The sequence below is a fragment of the Musa acuminata genome, chromosome BXJ3-8 (assembly GCF_036884655.1).
Source record: "Musa acuminata AAA Group cultivar baxijiao chromosome BXJ3-8, Cavendish_Baxijiao_AAA, whole genome shotgun sequence".
Classification (NCBI taxonomy): domain Eukaryota; kingdom Viridiplantae; phylum Streptophyta; class Magnoliopsida; order Zingiberales; family Musaceae; genus Musa; species Musa acuminata.
In genome coordinates, this window is record NC_088356.1 from 42,735,947 (window position 1) to 42,757,420 (window position 21,474).

The 21,474-nt window shown below is 39.2% G+C and overlaps 3 protein-coding genes across 3 annotated transcripts; all 3 read right to left on the minus strand.

The window, feature by feature from the left end:
• Window positions 1–3,054: 3,054 nt before the first annotated feature.
• LOC135644460 (protein IRON-RELATED TRANSCRIPTION FACTOR 2-like) lies at window positions 3,055–4,099 on the minus strand. Its single transcript, XM_065162034.1, has 3 exons — window positions 3,809–4,099; window positions 3,360–3,716; window positions 3,055–3,246 (listed from the first exon to the last, which is right to left on the minus strand). The coding sequence occupies exons 1-3, from the start codon at window positions 4,097–4,099 to the stop codon at window positions 3,136–3,138; spliced, it is 759 nt and encodes a 252-aa protein (XP_065018106.1). The 3' UTR covers window positions 3,055–3,135.
• Window positions 4,100–8,447: 4,348 nt separating this feature from the next.
• Window positions 8,448–10,031, minus strand: LOC135645167 (protein LATERAL ROOT PRIMORDIUM 1-like). The gene is made up of 2 exons (XM_065163283.1): window positions 9,019–10,031; window positions 8,448–8,935 (listed from the first exon to the last, which is right to left on the minus strand). The coding sequence occupies exons 1-2, from the start codon at window positions 9,662–9,664 to the stop codon at window positions 8,589–8,591; spliced, it is 993 nt and encodes a 330-aa protein (XP_065019355.1). The 5' UTR covers window positions 9,665–10,031; the 3' UTR covers window positions 8,448–8,588.
• A 5,897-nt stretch (window positions 10,032–15,928) lies between these two features.
• Window positions 15,929–21,474, minus strand: LOC135644520 (hydroxyproline O-arabinosyltransferase NOD3-like). Its single transcript, XM_065162161.1, has 9 exons — window positions 21,243–21,474; window positions 20,701–21,161; window positions 19,301–19,368; window positions 19,006–19,207; window positions 18,710–18,807; window positions 18,544–18,613; window positions 18,390–18,461; window positions 18,112–18,225; window positions 15,929–16,294 (listed from the first exon to the last, which is right to left on the minus strand). Exons 2-9 carry the CDS (start codon window positions 21,103–21,105, stop codon window positions 16,229–16,231), a joined length of 1,095 nt encoding a protein of 364 aa, XP_065018233.1. The 5' UTR covers window positions 21,106–21,161; window positions 21,243–21,474; the 3' UTR covers window positions 15,929–16,228.

Sequence of the window (21,474 nt, forward strand, 5' to 3'; positions counted from 1 at the left end):
GAGTTATGAAGATAGATTTTGATGGGATTTTCCAAATGAGAATCTACATAAAAAGAAAAAACAAGATGACTAGTATGTGCCATATGAATCTGACGTATTACCATGCTTTGCTGTTATACAAGTGACTTTTAGAGCCTCTCAGTTTGATAAAAGAGTGAATGATGAAGAATTGAGGAATATGTTGTGAAATAGATAGAATTTTATTCATTGAGATAATGAGTATTTATACAGATTTTAAGGGAGAGATGTTTCTTAATCAATCACTCAAATTATGCAATCAGATTATCTATTCGAATTTATGATTGATCCTTAAATTATAGATTGATTAAAGATACGAGGAAGTAAGGATGTTGTTCCATATGTTTATATCATGATATTTTATCATGCCCCCGTAAGATTGAGCTTCTGCTAAGAATATCAATCTTGAATTAATATAATTGAAATATGAGAGTCCGCTAGTTGATCAGAAGTATGGATATGAGATTGGTCGGCGAAGACCGCTTAGTAGAAGAGAAAATCAATAGCAAATCTAATCGATAAAAAGTAGAAGGTAGATGGTCGTTGAGGAGAAGCAGGGGAATGATTATCGGAGTCAATAGCTCAGATAAACGTTATCAAAAGACTAATCAAATCTGTCGATCTAATTAAAGCAGAGGAACATTGCATTAATGATTGCAAATCTGTGAGTAGCATCGATGAAGGGCAGAATAGTTACCGGAGAAGAGGCAGTGCCAAGGGATCTCTGCGTGTAAGCAATATCGATTGATAGAGAGGGATCAGTAGATCAAGTGGGGAGAGGGATTGTTGTTGCCGGACTCAGAGACAAGAGGGGCTTTGACACCATATAGAATTGAAAAATATATTATGAAAGGAATGAATTTTATTCATTGAGATGATGAATATCTATATAGATTTTGAGATTAAAAAAAATTTCAATCAATAATAGATTAATCCTCAAATCATAAATTGATTGAGGATATGAGAAAACAGATGTTGTTCCATGTGTATCTCCATCGAAATCTCCTATCAAATACTTTATGCAGTAGTTATTTCTCTTTCGCTACTCCTCATCTTAACGAAGGCCTTAGTTGCATGAGTTTGTGATCCTTGGATCTTTGGTTTGACATGATGTGATAAAATGATCACAGCTTTTGAAGGAATAGTGCTTCTGTTGCACCTGATGGGTGCTGCACTTTATCGATCAAATGACAGTGAAGCTCTCTTTTTGTGGTTCTTATATCATTGCTAGTGAAAGATATGTTGCTTTTGCCCTCAACAGTTCAGTGTAACTGTGTTTTTGGAGTTCATGCCATTTCTTGGCTGTTTCTTTGAGCTGGTTTGACAGATCCAATCTAATAATGATACTTATTATCAGTGTTTCCTTTTAGCATTTCCTGTATTCAAAGTGAGAGAAAAGTAAAACAAAAAACAAAAACATCATCATCTATCCCATGTATCTCTCCTCCACCATCAAAATTGTGTTCATCTACTTGAGGCTCAGTAGAAGCTCTTCAAGAAGGATTTCTGTTACATAGGGACATCATAGTGGCTTGAGTTCTTTTCTTCATAAAATTAATTATTGATATAATATACTTAAATTTAGTGAGCATGTCATTATAATACTAACATATGAAAGAAAGAAGAAAAAAAAATACAAGAAATAAATAAAAACAAGTCATTCGTTCTTATCTTGTCCGTGTCCTTTCTTCTAGAGGGCCCATCGTCACTGCTCCGTCGCATCTCCAAGCCACTTGCTCTACTGTGTACACCAACTTGCGCATATACATCAGCAACATCGCTATCTACACACATTTTCTTACTCCCCCGATATTGTGTCACCATTTTTTCCTCACTTCTTTGACAACTTTGGTACATATATGTGTCTTGTTCCTTCGACGTTATTGGTGTCAGCACTTCAGCCACCCAATCCTTTCGTCCATCTCCTACATGTCTGGGCTCTCACGAAAACATTTCTTTTATTCAAAACAGTTTGTAGTCAACATTAAACTAAAAATAATGTGAGAACATAGATATCTTTATGATTAAATTGTCATGTTTGTTGTTATAAGATCAGATTTGACTTGTACTTTAAGAATCTAGTTTTAAAGCTTAATGTAATATATATATATATATATATATATATATATATAATCAATCTTTGTCATTGATTGACGTGGAAATCAGATGGACGCATCATATGTGAGTGGGATGGGTGAGTTGACATCAGCCCTCCATCGACCGTTGATGCGTTCATCTTACCTCATCACGAGCAAGCCACGTGGCGCACGTGCCCATGCACGGCAAGCACGTGGAACAGCGAGCTGTTCATGCGCTGCAGCGTCGGGCACTCGTGGAAACTCACGTCGGCTGCCTTGTATCACACCGAAGCCCTAATCTTAAAGTATACTATTCTTGATCAAAGCAATTGAAATCGAAAGATAGACGAACCAATAAAGAACACTGGATTTATATTCCTATTAAGGGGGAATATTTGGGTATAATAACTCCATGTTAATTAAAGTTGGGGTTGTTTTTTAACCGTGGATTTTAGATACATTTAGGTGAAACATTAAATTGAGACTAAAGGTTTGGTCAATGTCTGTAAGAAATTTAGCATTGTGCTAATTGATTAATGGAGTGATACTCCTAAAATAATGATAATTTTTTATGTTCCATTAATGATGATTAGATTGTTTTTTATAAGTCTCAAACTTAATTAACAAAGTTAAGTGCTTGAAATCTTGTCCGATAAATCTATGTCTTATTCATCCAGGAAATTTTTTGAAAGATATTTATTAGCTTGACGGGTAAATGTTGATTGTTCATGACAAGATCTTGAGATCAAAATCCGTGCCAATTGCATAGAATTTGACACCTATAAATCATCATTTTGGTTACCTTCGTTGTTTTTAATGTAAAAAAAAATGAATGAGATCGACCTTTGTTTCAAGTTGAAAACATTTTTTTTTCTCAAATAAGAGGAAAAGAAATAGATCAATGGTGTTTGTGACTTTGTTCTATGCAATGTTGCAGAAACAAGATTTGCAAACAACATAGTAGAGAACTGATTTTAGCATGATTAGATGTGGTACACAAACATTTTCATATGATAACATCTTGTACGAAGAAGAACTATTACATCCACAAGCTACGAGGAAGATTGGAGCCATGTCTTGCTTGCTCTTTGACTTCTTCCATGAGATGCTCACAGAAGATTCTGCATTCCGATCTGAAGTCTTCTCTTGCCTGTCCAAGTGATAATATACATCGAGAAAGAGGAAGAAGAAGAAGATACAAGAGATCATTAGCATGTCAAGCTAAAGTGATTGAACCCAATCATTGAGCAAAGTAGAAGAGACCTGAAGGTGGAGGCTGCAGACACATCTGCCGTCACAGGTGGTGTAAGTTGATGAATTCATAAGATGAAGTCCCTCTCTCCCTAAAACTTTGAGGATCTTTGAGAAGGAGAAGGTGGCATCTTTGTTTACCACACATAATTGCACCATGACTTCTCTCTTACTCAAACAGGTTGCTGAAACCATGGGATACTGCACCGCACTTCGAACACAGTGGCTTTGCTCTTCTGGCCTCGACAACGCGAGCAAGATCTCTTCCTTCCTCCGCGACAGCCTCTCGACCTGCCTTTGCAGCTCCGGTACGTACTTCAAGACCCGGCAAACGATCAATGGGATGCTCAGCTTCTTCTTCTTCTTCCTCTACATGACCCATCAAAGTTAACACACGTAGTTTCCAGCCAAGTACAGAGAGAGAGAGAGAGAGAGAGAGAGAGAGAGAGAGAGAGGCTTACAGCTTGGTCCGACTCGGGAAGGAGATCACGAAGGGAGGAGTACAAGTCGTTGAGCTTCTTCCGGCGGTCGCGCTCGTAGGCGTTGTGGCACAGCTTCTTGGTGGAGCTCGAGGAGTCGTCCTTGGCGGCGAGGACGGAGCAGTGTCGGAGGAGGTCGTCATGGCCGATCTCCAGCTCCTCCATGTAGGGGTAGCACGCGAAGGGGTCCTCGTAGTGGAGATCATGGGCCGTGATGTCTTCCGGCTGCCACCCCATGGGGAAAATGTGGTGGGGGGAATAGAGGGCTACCATGATAGGGGAACTTGGAAGACGACGACCTTTGAGGTGCTTAGATTTAAGATGAGGGAGGGCGTGTGGAGAGCTGAGTCAGTACGATATGGTCACGTTGCGAGCGTGTGCATCCCGTGGCGGGCGCGAGCAAATGGCGTGGCGGTGTGCGCTGGAGGCGTTCGCTGGTCACGTCCCATGTGAGCCGAATTCTTAACCCGACGCAGGTTGGGTTGAGATACAAACCCGACCCAAATTTCCTAATTGGATCGGGTCGGATCAAATTAATCAAACTAAGAGTGAAATAGTTGATCTATTGCCAACAAGAGTTTTGGATAACGTCATTCATTCTTTTCCCATCTTCACTGAGGTATTAATTATCATCATCATCATCCACAACTCCCTTTCTAGAAGTTTGACCAAATTTTGACTACAACGATTACATATCTCAATGTAAATACACTAATGAGAAGGCTAACAAAGTTACTTTATCAGCCATCACAAATTAGTTATTAAATCAAAACATTATATATATATATATATATATATATGAACTTTTTTTTGAGACATGAATTTTTTGTGTAAGAATAATGGTACATATGTTGATCCCTTACATATAAGATACCAGAATAATTTAGTCGGTTTATTAGTAAAATAAATTTGATTAGTTTAGAAAACAAATCAGATTCATTCTTAATTGAATATCACAAATATTAACTGAATATATATATATATATATATATATATATATATATATATATATATATATATATATGTGTGTGTGTGTGTGTGTGTTAGCAATCAATAATATATTCTTAAAAGTAAGAATATATATCACATAATTTGATTTGATGAGAATATAATTTTTTTTCTTATTTTTATAATTTTTCTCTTTTATTCTTATAGTTATAAAAAAAAGGCGCTAGTAATGATAATTAAATAATAATAATCGATGAATTAAATGATACAAAATCACAATTATATTTCAGATGATATTATTCTATCAATGAGACATAAAAAGGTACAAATCCTAAGACTAATAATTATCCAATATTTTTATATTAATTTTTAATTATTTTCATTCCTGTCTTCTTTCTTAATTCTCACTTCTGCTCGTCGAACATCACACATCTTCTTTAGACTATGATTATATGAAGTTGGCCACCACAGTTCCTGCAATTTGCCACTTACTAAACACACCTTTTAACATAATCTTAGAACTCAGATTTATAGAGCAAGTACAGAAATAATTCAAGTGACTAGATCAATAATGATCTCACAAATGTGCTAATGTGAAACAAACAGTTGTTAGAACATAAATTTTTTTTCTCGAAAATCTCTTGTTGATAGAACTAATTATAATTTTAAAAATAAGATAAATAACTCTATTTATCATTTTTATTTTTAACACATAAAATTTTAAAATAAATTTTTTATCATAAAATTATTAAAAATAATAAAAATAAAAATTATCTTTTTGTTCATCTTCGTATATGTATCATATACATATATCATATCATCTTCGTATATATATCATGTATCAAATATCGTATCATATATCAATACAATTAACGACGACATTAGATCAAATAAGATTTTTTATTTTTATTTTAAATTTTTTAAAAATTTTAATATAATTTTTTTTTAAATATAAAAACTATGATACTAATATGATTTGAATAAAATTTATAATAAACTGATGATAGGAACCTAATCTTGAACTGTTGTGAAGCATGAATGGATACCATGCACAAGAAATAGCTCAAAAGAGAGACACTAAAACAAAGACTGCAAGAAGATACAAGCAAGAGTTAGAACACCAAGAAAAGTCTTATATCATGTTATTTGGTAGGAACCCAATTTAAGCTTGATGTGAACTATGTATGGACAGCATGCACAAGAATAGCACAACACAGAAACACAGCTGTAACTTCTCATTCCACTTCCACTTCAAAATTCTTGAGCAATCTAGAAAGAAGTAACATCATATGAGAAGAAGCATCCTATTTGTCAAAATTTCACATTTACTTGAATGATTACCCTATGACAATAGTTCATATGTTAGATGCATATAATCCAGGCTGAAACCGCAGCATTAAGATTGATCACACATCCAACATAGTGAAAGGTATGCCATAAGGAATATGTGTTTGCATGCACATGAAATACAAAACACTTTTTGCGTACTTATTGCATCTCATAATCTCAGTGCCATATTTTATATCCTATACAGATTTATGTCAAGGAATTGAACAGTTAAGAGACAACCTTAAAAGCTTTCTGAAAATTATGTGAAGATGCTTAGGGGTATATAATCGAATGCCAAGACACTTTCAGACAGACTCATTCATATTCAAAACAATTAGTTGCTTTAGAAAACATAGACAATGAAATAAGAAAAACATGTCTCTAGCAAAGCCTTCCAAACAATTCTCAGAGAAAAAACTAATTAACTTAATAAGTTCTTCAAGGTTGGTGCTCATCTTAAAATCAGTGTAGCTCACCTTATTAGAGCATTCCATTGTATAGATGTGCATAAAAACACAACAATCCGTGGAGAAAATTTATCTTGAACTCGAAGTTCCTGATAGAGTCTTCGAGGTCAGTGTTCATCTTCAAATCGATTCAGTTAACATTATCAGAACATTCCACTGTAGTGTGCATGATCAATATTTTACCTCTCACTTCATCAACATTTCATCACTGTAATGTCCTAAACACAGAACAATGAATCTCTCTTCTTAATGTATTTACTGTGCTTCATAAGGTTCGAGAAGCATTGATATACCCAACCTTACACCTATAAGCACAATTGCATGGACTTAAAAGCATGAATGACAAATTAAGTCTCATTGAAAGCTTTAAATAGAAAGTTCATGTTCTATCAGACTTCAATTCATAAGTTATGAATCCAATCATAAACTAAAAACACCACATGATTTTTTGTTTGCATTTGAATTTTGTGTTGGGTAATCCATGCTATCAAAATCTGATATTAAATATATATCATACATGCCAGGCCCAGTGCCATAAGAAAAGAGGTTCATTTCATGATATCAAACTGATTGCATATATGAATGTGAATGGCTCACATGACTGCATCAACCTCAATCATATTAGCCAACATTACAAGCTTCAAAGAGACAACCATGTTTCAAACAAACATAAACTACACTCATCGAAAGTATTCTTTGGCAATTTAACCAATCATGCTTATACTGCTTCATTAACAAATTGTCAAGATAGTAATCCACACATCTGAAAAATAAATTTCAGATAGAATAGATCTTGATTGATGTTAAGTTTAGTCTATATATGGAGAACCATTTTTCTGGTCATTCCAGTCAGTAAAATCATATCAGAGGATAATTGTCTGGAAAGAGATTAATATAGTATCCACCATACCCATTTTACATCATGAGACAAGCTAAACCAAATTTAGCTATGATCATAACCACAAATCAAGCAAAGCTCTCGAACAGGGCCTGGAATTATTAACATCAGTATGATTTCTTCCATGGTTATAAAGAACTAGTACTTTCTAAAGGACAAGCTATAAAGACTACAGAAGTTGACAAGTATAGGTTGTCTTACTCACTCAATTTTGAGAGGTGTTGATGCACTCACATCCTTTTTACAAACAAAAAACCATGGCCAGCAGAAAAAGAAAATTGTCCATCTTATTAATGACTGGCATTTCTCCACGACAGGGTATGGGCTCAAAATTGAGCATTTCAAGGACTGCAGATATCAAGAAAGGCAATAAATTCTAGGTCTATGTTGAACAGAGAAAGAAGAAAGCTTAGCTTTTCACAGAAGCAGGAAACTGCCAGTTAAAAGAGCCAGTAAGTAGAGAGAAAGAGAGAGAGAGAGTCTTACTCAATGGTTCAACCATGCTCAATACTAGCTTCATAGACAACCCTTAAAGCATCAACAACTAAACAATATGAGCACAGCAACACATTCTTCATCGATGATGGGGTTGATAGGCAAGTGAACGTGCTGTCGTATCATCACTCCTAGGGAAAGAGAGGAATATTAAGCAGCCATAGGTAGCTTTACGGCCAGTTGACTAGATTCTCAACATCGTTCTCGTGAAGGAAGTGTCATTCCGATGCAAGTTCAAATGCAATGCCCTCGGAAACCACAGTTGATTCGACACACAAGAAGAAAGCATACGAAAAAGGAAGAAGGCCTAGGAGTCAAACTATTAGCCTAGCTAACCAAAAGCTCACATGAACCAAACAGTCGAGTTTGGGGGACGACATGATTCCCACCGAGTCCACAGTAATGCAGTGAAGAGTTGCAGCACACTGGACTTGGAGAAGAGAGAAGAGGATGCAGCACTCATCATCTTTAGCAGGTGTAGTAATTATTAGAAAGAGAAATAGTCGATTGAGATGACGCATATGACCACGACAATTGAGATCTCACACAACAATAGATAGACGATAAACGATAGAATGTAAAGGTCGGGGAGGGATTGGTTGCGGTGTGAAGACTGAAGGAGAGTTCAGCTTATTTGGTTACCGTAGTTGGCGCCTCCAATCAATCCAGCACTGCCTCCGAAGACGCCGGACTGAAGCAGAGGCGATGACGATGAACCGCCACCGTTTTGGCTCCCGAGGTGCAGCTCCGAGATGTCTGGAATGTGGTCCTTGGCCTCGTCGCCGTGGCCGCCACCGTCGTGGACGCCTTGACCGTAGAGTAAACCCTTGAAGACGCGTCCGCCGATCTTGACCACGGCGTGGTAGGCGTACTGGTCCTTGCCGTCGTGAATGGACGTCACCCGAACGCACCTGAACACTGCCTGCGCTCGAACCTGCCCCGGAAGGCTCTCCCTGATGCTGGCGTCTGAAGCTGCAGAATCGGTGGAGGGTAAAGTTGGATTCTTTTAGGTGTGGTGGGAGAAGGAGAAGCGGTCGAGTTCTTGGGGGCAATACCTTCGTGGCCGGAGGTGGCGTCGCAGCTACCGGGTGGGTTGTCGTTGGAGGTGAAGGTGTGGGACGCGGTCGCCGGCAGAGAAGCCACAAGGCGGGGCTTTTTGGAAGTGGAGGCTGAGGAGCCAGAGGCAAGGGCGGTGCGCAGGCGCTCGCGGCGACGGGCGGCGGGGACCCAGGTGCTCTTGATGTGGGTCGAGCACTCGAACCCGCGGCTTTTGCAGCACGTTCGGCACCGGCGGTGGCTGCAATCCTTCTTTGCCTGGTTGCCGCAGTCCTGGCACGTCGCAGAACTCCCGCCCACCGCCGCGCCCCCACCAGTAAGAATTCCGCCGGCGTCGAGCATGGTGAGCATGGACTTCCCGAGGTAATTCGAGAGGGTGGGATTAGGGTTAAGGTTAGGGTTAGGGTTAGCGCCATGGGTGTGCGGCAGGTAATTGTGGTGGTGGGGCGGATGGGGCAGGGCCGATTGCCAGAGCTGGATTCCCCCGTGCTTAGACCGAGCAACGTTCTCATCGTCGACGAGGCACGGCGCGGCGGCGAGGAGGGGGATGATCGGGTGCTGATCCGCAGCCGACGACGAGAGTAAGGACGCGTGGTGATGCTGCTGGTTGAAGGAGGCGGCGGAGGCCAGCAGAACCATGCCCATGTCGGCAGGTACACCATAACCGCTAGCCTGTCTCCCGCCGCCAGCGGCAGCGGCGGACGATGAGCTGGAGCCAGCCCATACTACACCGGCGGCTCCGCTGGCTCCACCACCTCCTCCTCCGCCACCGCCGGCACCGAAGCCGAGGCAGAGGTCGTCGCCTCTGCCGGTGGCGGCCGAGGACGCCACCCAGTCCGCGAAGGCGCCAGTGTCGGAAAGGAATCGCCTTCCAGAAGCCACCCCGCCTGCTCTTATATCCAGAAGGACTCCTCCCACCACTTATACTCTCTCTCCGCTCCTCTCTCTCCTATTCTCAGACCTCCCTCTGTCTCTCCCTACGCCTACGACTGACGATATCTTTCCATTATTACCTATCTCAATTCTGTCTACTGTTTCTTCAGCACTAAATAATCTGTCATAGTGGCCATTCTTCCCACTTTTATTATGTTTTCTATAGTTGTTTTCTAGTGCTGAGGTCTGTCCGTGTGGGGTTCATGATGGAGGCACAGATTGAAACCTAGAGAGAGAGAGAGAGAGAGAAAGACACAAACACAAAAGGGTGGGTGTGGGTGATTGAATGCGAAAGGTTCCTTTCCCCCCCTCTCTCTCTCTCTCCATCCTTCTTCCTCCGTCACATGACGTATAATTGTGGACGTCCATGCTTCCTTGGCAAGCTGTGCACGGGGGTCCGGGAGGATCATTGCATCCCCGACGGGTTCAACGTACCAGAAAAAGGAAGCGGAGACGTCGACTCGCAACTCCACTCCCATCAAATTCTATGCTTTTCGTAGCTATTCTCCCATTCTCAGCGAAGAATATATGCCATTGCTTTCGTTTGTTAATGTCCATTGCCAAGCACATCTTTGTTAGTATTTTAGTGACAGCGTATGATGGACTCCTCCTTAATCTCTTTCTCCACTCCATCTTTTGTCTGCACGCAAGAGTGAGCTTTAACCTATGCCGTCGTAATCATCACAGATCTCAGGCTCAGAGTTCACGGCACGTAACGCCTGGTCACCATACTCGCAGGAGAGCGACGAGCTCATTGGTGGTGGCGGAGGCGAGGGACCCGAGGAGGACGGGAGGCAAGGCCGTACGACCCGCCGCTGCACGCCACAACCCCTCCGTAAATCTAGCATGGGCTGTCTCCGAGCCGCTTCGCCTTCTGGAGCACCGCGCGTGGTCCTCGTCACCGCGTTTAAAGCTCGTTCTGTGCGCTTCTGCGGGGAGACCAGCTGGGCTTCTGTCCTTTCCCTGGCAGTGCCACCCTTTTCCTTCCTCCCGTTCTCGAAATGCTTCTTCTTCCTCTGATCACATGCGTCCAAAGCGGGAATGGGAGCTTCATATCTTGTTAGAGGGAACAGCGACAGCACCAGCAGCGGCAGGAATGATGGACTTGGATTGCTGCTGCACACAGCAACGTGCAGAATATGGATCAACAAGATTCAGATGCCATTCATGGCCAACGACTCGGAGGAGACGATGCCATGCATGAGAGAGAGAGAGAGAGAGAGAGATCGGTTGGATCAGAAGCTTACGGGAATGCCACTGAGATCTGAAGCCTATGTTTCAGCTGCAAGATACTGTAATCCAGGAAGGAATCATACACAATAATATATATGCATTAGGTCAATCACGTACTTTCATTAACATATAATTTAAACACATGTATCCAATGTCATAAATGAGTGTTCATCAACTGCATGAAATTTCATGCATTCATCTGTCTGAATCATTTACACGGCTCTTAATTAATTAGCCCTAATTATAAGTTGACTTTGACTTTTTTAACAAACAAACAAAAATCAATGTTTAGTGTGCAAATTTTTTTGATACACAATGTAGAATTGTAGCAATTAAAGGTTAATTGTATTATCCATATTACGCTAAGAATTAAGATTGTCTTATAAGAACATCTCAAGTACATTTATGGTGTGAGCTTTGATGTTTGTGAATATATACTAATTTAATCGTCAAAAGATTCGTTTAGATAAATTCTTCGTATAATTTACTACCAAAAAATAGGATATAAGATACCGACATCAATTATCTTTAAACCAAAAATGAGATAAAAATACATATTTTTTTTCTTTCAGAAAATTTATCCCTCATCTAAAGTCTCGTACTCAATTATCTCTCTCATCTTTCAAATCAAATTAACGATGAAATTTGAGTATACCAGTAAATGAATCATTCATGTTGTTCCAAACACTCGTACTCCATCTTCTCCTTTGCACTCAGGCAATTAAATGTTGGCGAGTTTCCAAATCCAAGTGATACTAATCCTCTTCTTCACTCACATGCTATGCTATGCTATGCTATGCTATGCTTCCACAAGGGTAAACGTATCGCGTCTGGACTTCAAGTCACCTCTTATTCGTGAGCCAAATTGCGATGCCAAGCCGTGTTCCGGCCGTCACTTAGCGTGGTACCCCACGCCACTCTTCTCCCCTACCCCCATGTCATTGTGAACGAGCCAAATCACGAGTTAGATTGCCATGCCGAGCTCTGCTTCTCTTCTGTAAGGAGCGTGGTAAGCTTTCGTTCCATGCAAGTCATGGTCAAGATCGTACGAGATTCGTTGGTGGGGTGCTATCAGACTGACCTAATTTTGTCGTTCGGCGATGACGAGGCAGAAAAGACAAAGAAGGGACAAACCGTGAAAGCTTTTCCACATCTCGTTTTAGATTCCCGAAAGTTGAATGTGGAGACTCGAATAGATATCTTACCGATAACTACGACTTAGGTTGGATGCATTTGAAATCTACGTTCAGAGCTGTGTATATTTCAAACGTTAATTAATATTTAATAATTTTGTTTATGTCGGATGTCACATTACAAATGCTCAAATGTCTATACCATCTTTAGATAACAATTAACATTTTAGTATTTATGATATACTAATAATTTTTTTAAATTTCTAAATGTACCCTATGAAATTTTTTAAGATCATAAAATTATTATTATAATAACATAATTTTAAAAAGAGATAATAGTTGGACACCGGATCACTTCAAGGGGGTTTGGTGAACCAACAAGTCACTCCTCTCAAGTATCGAGCTCCTTTTTTTTGTTTCTTAATTTACATCTTCGGAATATCTTAGACGAAAATTTCGTTCTATTATCTCAATAATCTTCGTTTTACATCACGTCGATTTTATCATAGAATTAGATTAAGAATAATCTCAATTCTCGATAGGAGCTCGTCTCTCGTATCTTATCTTTCACATCATAAATATTGAGATATTATTGGTTTTTCTCAAAGCCTCATGTAAAATGTAGGTTTTGCTAGAGTAGATTAGTAAGTTAAGTTTAAAAGTCAAAGGGGACAAGCAACGCAACGAAATAAATATATTTTTATTGAAGTTTGGTAGTGAAGTTAGGTAGAGTACTTATACAATATATGAGTAAGATTGAATAAGGAACTATCAAACAAACTATAACTCTTATTTCCTCTCACATTTTCTCTTGATTTTTGTTATCGTCGATTGATATATTTTACATTATAGAATTTTTTTAAAAGATTAATTTATATTATTATATTTAATTATTTATTACATATCTAGATTATATATTTTTAATAAATGTTTTAAAAAAATATTATAATGGTAAATTTATCATATAATATTTGATGAACTTTTTGAAATATAATTTTACCAAACAACACTTACATTAATATATATATATATATATATTATTTATTATTTATCAAACAGTGAAAAATTCCATAACTGCATATTCATTTAAGATTTTTTTCTTTAAACGCATACTAAAAATACATACGTATTTGAGTTTGCTTCCATGTGTACATACATACATCAATTAGTATCTAAGGTTTGGAGATTAATATGATTGTAGCTATTTAATTATATGAAGTTGCAATTGTTATTTGTTGCTTTTCGGTTGTTTGTGAATGCCATCAGTTTCTTATATGTTGAGAAAATATAATGAAAATGGTACTACTAGTCTTAAATGATTAAATTTATGCATAAAATAAAACATCATAGTGGTTAATATAAATCTCATGATTTTTAGACCTAATAATATTTATTAAATAAATTTAAATTAAAAATACACATTGATCCATCCATCGTTAAATGCCTTAAGGATTCTTTGAATTTATAGTGACAAAGGATACATTCCACTGAATAGCAATTCAAAATTAATATCTAATCACGATGAAGATGAGTCATTCAAATAGTTTTACAATTCAAATGATTCTTTCATAAATAATAAAATTAAATTTACTTATTGAATTATTATTAAATATCATAGGAATAAAAAAAACATATGGATTCAACACTTAATTGTTGAGATTAAAAAAACCTAATAATGGCCTCGGCTCAAGTTTAAGATGACAAATGAATAGGTAGCTTAGAACAAAGACTCGTAGAAGTATTTGTGAGAATATGGTCTTCCAATGCAACCAAAATTTATGACCTTCGTAACAAAGACTCGTAGAAATATTTGTGAGAATCTGTTCTTCAATGCAGCCAAAATTTATGACCGTCGTATATCTCGTATGTCTCGAGATATGGTCTTCAGAATCACATCACGTTTCTGCAATTGCATGCAGCCGTAATTGGAGACCTCAACGCAGAAAACCTGCCCTTTATATATATATATATATATATATATATATATATATATATATATATATATTAGCAGGAGCAGTGCTACGACATGATGCGTGTGGAGACTGCTCACTGGAAGTAGCAGACTGATCAGAAGGGGACCGGCAGCAGCGATGGAAGATCCGTATGTATGCGCAGAACGCACCGTCCTCCGCCGCTGCACCAAAGGCAGGCATGCAGATGAGGCGACAGATGGGATATGAGCGAGTGACATGAAGGGCAGAGTGGCGGGGATAGGGATGCTGGGAAGCAGACAAGAGAAGAGGGTGGAATAGTCGATGGAGATGGGACTTGGATTGGCATTCGAGGAAGGAAAGAGTGATGTCATGTCGTGGGTCGGCGGATGGCACGCTCATCAATGCACACCGTCTTCGTGCTCTCCCCCTCTCTCTCTGTCTCTCTCTGTCTCTCTCTATCTCTCTCCGTGTCAAAAAGTCTTATCGAGGACGTAGCCAAAGTTTCAATCATTCAGACAGAGTTGGTGCAAGACTTAATGAAGCAAGCAATCTGGTAGATTAATGTTGCCATCAAACCCGTGTCCCATCAATAATGACTCTCTCTTTCTTTCTCTGTCTCTCTCTCTTGCTTTCTGTGGCTTTTTTTCTTTCTTTTGTTGGGAGATTCCGAGGTGATGCCTCGAGCCCTTCAAAGACGGGGAAAGGGGTCGTGGAAGAAAGCAAAAGGGCACATCTATGGCATTTATTAAGCCGAAAGCACCGATCCCAACCCTGTGTTTTTGTTGGTGCTTCCCACACTCCTACAGCTTCACCTTCCTTTCTTTCTTCATGTGGCAACCATTTAAATAAGAATAGGCCTTACGTTTATCCAAAACTATATGTAACATACTTACTGTTGTGTATATTCAATACTTATAATTAATTATGTATTATTCTGCTAATCAGAAGGATATCTTATCAAGGAAAGTTACATCCAGTGGTCGAGAGGAGCTGTTTCTTGATATTACTCAAGCAGGCCTTTCTTGACCCAATAAGCAAATACGTGACGTATAAAGGATATAATGGCAACAACATTAATTCACATATTGGTCTACCATCCAGCTGTGAAAACAATGACCGGTGCAGCAAGTAGAGGTGGAGAGAACATTTCTCGAAGCAAAAGCATCCACCTCATTGTTTTCTCCAACGAACAGCCCTACTCATATCCCATGCAATCATGCATGCACGAGTGCACGGAAGGAAGATGTGGGAAGAACAAAAGCATTCAGATCTCTGTTATGATGAATAAGCTATACGAAGAACTATTCAGGTGGCACCAAAGACAAAGTTTCTCCAATGGCTTCGACCATCGTAAGTGGTAATCATAATTGCATCTTTAAGCAGCTTGCGCTAACTGTTGATATAGAATCTAAAGTCATAGAGTGGAACGAACATGGGCTCTTGAACCTCTGCAACTTTGATCAGTTTAAGAATGTTTTGTGACACTTCTGATGGCCTGCATGCGTTTCTTTCGTTTTCTTTGATTCAGCAACGACACTTTCTCTGGCAGGAAATGCATTAACATATTGATGGTCTACTGAAAAATTCAGCAGCACCACTTACTTTGGCACAGCATGCATCAGTATTTTCATGGAAAATTATAAGCAACCGGAACACGTTATTAAAAAAAATCATCATAGTTCAACGATGAAAATGACAATCAATAATCGGTAAAAATTCGGAAGAGCGAGAACATGTCAAGTTGCAGCCGATGCTCCAGGCATAGAATTATGGAATATTCCTAAAGAAGAATCAAGATGCACCAGTGATTAGTATTTAGAATGGACATTGACAGAAGAATTCCTCATTTGGCACCCCCTGTCATGTTTTGTCGACAAAACTTCATTACCTGTGACCTGTATGTATTTAGCTTATCTTTCTGTACTTGTTGAAGCTAGAGGTAATTTCATTTAGGTGCAATGACTTTCAAAATTTGACTATCTTCCATCATCCCAATTAGGGATGTTAGCGGTAGCCTCGTTCACCATCTTTACCAGTGTGACCTGCACCAATAATATCAAGAACATGATGGAGTCAGCAGGGATACAAGGTCAGTAGCTGTTTGATTGGTCAACCATAAGTTTTCTATTGTAAATTCACAGTAAAAAATTCCAGTAGATCAACAGATTGCTTATATGAACACATCTTATCAGCCATGTGTATGACTTAGATGTAAGGAGTAGTGGTGCCCAGTTTTAAAACCATTAGTAAGCTAATGCACGGGAGGCAATGCAAAGGAATGCCACATTCAGGACCAAAAGTTCAAAAACAACAAGAACATATCCAAGATGTAGCATCACGAGAAAAGGTAGCGGATGCTACATCTCCATGTAATTTAGCTGTGTATAGGATATTAGCTCTTATTTATAAGCTAATTGACAACCCCCGTCCCACCCCCTCCCCCTCTGAAAAACCGGGAGAGACTAAAATTGGTTTAGCCAGGATGTAATAGTAATGTATAATGTAATAGCTCTTATTTTCTTTTTCTCTGTTTCTCCCATACTCTTTCCTCTGATGCACCCTCCCTCAATCAACTCTTCCTCCTCCCCACTACATCTCCATTTACTCCCCACCCCGCTGTGTAGCTGCTGCCTCCTGATTTTTGTTAGGGCACCGTGTTCTCCTATTGGTGCACCTCCTCCTACTTCTTCAGCCTCTACCTTGTCCATGTCCACCTTCTCCTCCTCCTCCTTCCCCCTCTTCTTCCCTCTTTTCTCTCTGGTCCAATGGTACCAATCCCTGTTGAGCATCGGTACGTTGATCTGTATCGATACCATAATAGTGTATCGCTGGGTCCATTGCTGATGGCTGAGATTTTAAACCTTTCATCTACTTGTTTTATTATATTTTGATCCAAAATAATCAGCATAGGAACAAAGTATATGCAATTATTGAAAATAGTCTGTATATGTATCAAGTTCTCTAGTAATTTTGTATTCAAAAATCCAAATGTTGAGTCTTGAAAAGCTACTTAATAAAATATTGGTTTTTATAGGCTTACATTTAATTCTTCAAAAGATAAATTTCTAGGTTTTCATATATGTCAAAGTAACCACCTTTTGATCAAAGGTGAAGAAAAAAAATCGAAAATTGAAAGATTTGGCACAAAGATCAAGCACACACTTGCATGTAAGCACATAGGCACAATTGTTGTTATAGAAATGTAGAGTTCTTATTGCAGAACAGCTGAATATACTCTCTGTTTGGATAAGTACCCAATTATAAAAGATCATTTACACTGGCTAATATCAGGTCAAGAGCACATGGCATGAAAGAACAAGCATTCAAGATAAATCACACTAGGTAAGAAACTCATACCACTTTGTGTTCTTAATTGACATGCATTTGTTTATCATAACACAAAATAGTTTTATTCATCAAATACAAAATAGAAGAGGATTTTTGCAGGATTTTACTTATGCTAGATTCATAGATTTCTTGACAGGCAACATCCAGAAAAGCATTATTCCTTCTCATAAAACTCTAATTATTATATTGATATTGGATTCAATGCTCAACGATAAAGAAAATAATGCAAATTAATTAAATCTAGACACTTCTTGACTTTTTAATAATTTCATCATTCTAACTGTAACTTTTCCATGCATTTACTGTTTCCAAAATAACTTGCATGAGAACAAAGCGGATATGATAATTTACTCATTCACTACTGGTACATAAATGTCTGTATTCCAACTTTTTAGGACTTAAAAGCTTAGATAGCATTAGAAAAATATATCGTCATGCAGTATGAGGAATACTCAAAAAAATATCTTAGTAAAGTCTAAAAACTTCTACGATATCTTGAAGAGATACATACCACACTTTCAGGTACTCCTGGAGGAGGTAAGGACAGGTTCCTTGGTGGCGGACCATGGAGAAAAGATCTTTTGTCAAAGCGCCATTCCCCAATTTTCCCATAAGTTAGTTCACCCTAAGATTATATGAAACAATTACCAGAGCTAACACATAAATTAAGTATATGAACAAGCAGAGTACCAAAAACTGGTCTGGACATTCGAGTCATTGTTAATGACTTGTTGTTGGGGAAATTGCTTCAATATAAACAGGTGAGGATGAATTGGAAGACAAAGTTACCTTTAATGTATAGTCACACCCATAAGTAAAATGAATAATAAATGTGCTGTCCAGCTTTAAGTCCCAAGGGGGCTGCAATCAAACATTTGGAAAGTATCATCACAAAATCTGAAGCCACGATAGCGATATATTTAATACAAATCATTGTGATTACCTGTATCATAAAATCTTTACGGAGAATATGTTGCACACCATGCAATGCACTTGCAATGGCATAAGCATACCTATTATAGCATCAGAGATAACAAGGCATTAGTCACCTTAATCAATTCAAAATTTTTTGCTGCACTGAGATACAAATAAAGCATATTAGTTCCCACATTTCCAAAACCCATCCAAAAGCTTTGTCCGTCTCTGGATCCTCTTTCATTTTCAAAGAGATGTTCATCCAAGTAGGAGCAATCTTCTCCAGCTTGGACTGAAGTCAGACAAATACAAATGAAGATCTTATCAGATAAAACTAGAAGCATTAGGTAAGAAAGTATTCTATAAAGCCTTAGAGATGTCAATGAAATTGAATTGAAAAATATGAACAATAAAAAGAAACATACTTTGCAACTTTGAATGTACACACATGTTGCAGAAGCCAATCAGAAATTAAAAATTCAAAATATACCTTTTTAATTATCACAGGAGAATTGCCAATGGGGTCAATATTAGTCACAGGGCCCTTCTCTTTTGGAAAGAACTTCCTTATTATCTGTGAATGTTCTGCTGGTTTGATATAGAAGAATGGAAAACCTGCAGGATAGTCATCACGAGCCAAGTTCGGCAAAGGTCTCACGAAGACATGATCCGGTTCAGCCATTAGTATATACCTGCAGTTTTTTCCATTCAGCATAGAAAGCTTTTTCTCATACAGCACTAAAAACAAGTTAAAATGATGCAATTTTTTGAAGAAAAAAACATACTCCTCCTCAATGGTTGCTTTTTCTAGCCATTGGACAAAAGCCCAAGGTCTGTTCAGGACAACATAACCCTGGCACCACATTAAGAAAGCATGTAAGACACATGTTGTTATTGACTAATCAAAGAAAGGGTGGCACAGAAGATCAAGCAGACATTCAGTGCCATCATGATAACCAGGTATGCAGCAACCAGTGAGCTATAGTGACTACAAGCGTATAGTTCTATACAAAGTTTTAAAAAGTGGTCAAACCGGTTTGTACCGCCTAGTATTTACTTATTTGACCAAGAAACAGCAACACAATTTGGTCTGGTTCAGTTCAAAATCAACTAATTTTTTATTTTTTATACAGCAACAACTCTTTTTTTACTTTACTTTTCCTCTCTCTCTCTCTCTCTCTCTCATGATTCTCTCTTGTTATTGTTGCCTGCTACCACACACTGTCTGTTGCTACTTCTTCCTCTGTCTCCAGCACCCCGCCTTTTCCTACCCCATTTCTCCTTCTCTTCCTCTTCCTCTGACTCCCTTCTCTCCTTCCTTTCTCCTCCTCCTCCTCCTCTCTCTCTCTCTCTCTCTCTCTTTGGTCTGTATCGACAGGTATACTGGCATATCGTGTGCCATTACCTTGATAGTTCACACATCAGTTACATACTGGTTGTTTCCGGAACTTGAATCCTTTGTTTTACAAAGGATATTGGTAGAAAAAGAACACTATGGCATAAAAAATTAACTATTTGCAATGACTACTCGTTGAACAACTTAATTTGACTCTTCAAAAGAATAATAAAGGCAATTAAATATTTTTGATACCATTGCTAGCAACTATTTTTCTGCAAAACCCTAGCAGGATTTCATTCTTTTACGACACCTGTGGAAACCAAATGTGAAGTAAACAGGAAAAAATGAAGAAAAAAAAGGGTACAAACAGAACAAGAATTACTCTGCTACATCTTGCATTTGATTAGAAGCTTGTAAGGCTATTATGCATATGTTTATTTTGTTCTGCAATTCTTGCATTGGAAAAAGGATTTGTGAGGCAATAATTATGCTTATCACAGGGTTTGATCTTTGTTCTATTAACAAAATTGTAGCACTACGGCTTTTTTACTTCTCTCTTTGACAGTGACAGTACGGTTTGTTGCCTCTACCAAAGATGCATCAGTAGCATTCCATTCTCACCTTACTGAACCCCATCCACCACGCCCCCTGCCCCAAGTAAACACCGTCATGGATGTTCAACAAACAGTATTATGATTCTGCAGTATGCAGGTTCGTAACGACTTATTGTCAAATTTTGCTATATCGTTGGCCACCCAAATATGGATTAAAGTATCAACAATGCTTTGTTTGCATAAAGATGCCATCATGTATGAAGATCGACGCAAGCAAGAGATGAATTCTCACCCGATCCACGCCAGCCGGGAGGGGGTTCACCACGAAGGTCGGGATTTCGTCCATCAGGCTATCAGGCTTCCCGGAGTGCAGCACCCTAGTGAACCCTCCCATTTCCGATCCCTCCCCATCCTTCATCCGCTTGTACCAGTAGTACATTACCCGGCACTGCCACCTACTGTAGGCCGCGTCGGTGGCCGTGACAACGACGTGGAACGGCCTCCTCGATCCTTCGGCCCTCCTCAGTTCGTCGGGCATCCGGGTGACCGGATCGACGCCGGGCAGCTCCGCCCGCCGCTCCCGCCGCTGGTGGTGGATGACCAACGTGACCAGGTTGTAGGTCGCGAAGAAAACCCCTAATCCCAGCAAGACCAGGAACAGCGGCGACGCCCTGCCCATGCTCCTCCTTACGTTCATCCGGAATCCTCACCACCAACTACACCAAGCTCCCAATTCCCCAAATCAGCAGTCGCCTACAAGAACCAAAATAAAACAAGATCGAAATCGGCGGTACAGCTCAAAAGAAGAGCATAAAGAGAGATCGAGGGAGGCACCTGCGGGTGCGTGGGAGGTGGGGACTGGAAGGAGAGAGGAAAGGTGGGGTGGTGGGGGGGGCGCGAAGACTTGGGGATTACTACTAGTAAAGGGTAAGCGAAGGTGTTCGTGCAAGGAAAGAACTGACACGATCGGTAACTATTGAGGAAGGAGACGATACTGCGCGCATGCGGTGGCCGGTCGAAGTGGGAAAGGGATCGATCGGGGATGGGTAAGGGGGAGTCGACGGGG

What these genes read in the sequence shown, in the direction of transcription:
- LOC135644460 (XM_065162034.1), bottom strand. Translation starts at nt 4,099, where the DNA reads ATGGTAGCCCTCTATTCCCCCCACCACATTTTCCCCATGGGGTGGCAG. An exon ending in TTCCCGAGTCGGACCAAGCT is followed by an intron (nt 3,717 to 3,808) that starts GTAAGCCTCTCT and finishes TGGGTCATGTAG; the next exon opens with AGGAAGAAGAAGAAGAAGCT. An exon ending in TCTGCAGCCTCCACCTTCAG is followed by an intron (nt 3,247 to 3,359) that starts GTCTCTTCTACT and finishes TCACTTGGACAG; the next exon opens with GCAAGAGAAGACTTCAGATC.
- LOC135645167 (XM_065163283.1), bottom strand. Translation starts at nt 9,664, where the DNA reads ATGGGCATGGTTCTGCTGGCCTCCGCCGCCTCCTTCAACCAGCAGCAT. An exon ending in CGCCACCTCCGGCCACGAAG is followed by an intron (nt 8,936 to 9,018) that starts GTATTGCCCCCA and finishes CCGATTCTGCAG; the next exon opens with CTTCAGACGCCAGCATCAGG.
- LOC135644520 (XM_065162161.1), bottom strand. Translation starts at nt 21,105, where the DNA reads ATGAACGTAAGGAGGAGCATGGGCAGGGCGTCGCCGCTGTTCCTGGTC. An exon ending in TTTGGATGGGTTTTGGAAAT is followed by an intron (nt 18,614 to 18,709) that starts GTGGGAACTAAT and finishes ATGCTATAATAG; the next exon opens with GTATGCTTATGCCATTGCAA. An exon ending in CAGGAGTACCTGAAAGTGTG is followed by an intron (nt 16,295 to 18,111) that starts GTATGTATCTCT and finishes TTATTGGTGCAG; the next exon opens with GTCACACTGGTAAAGATGGT.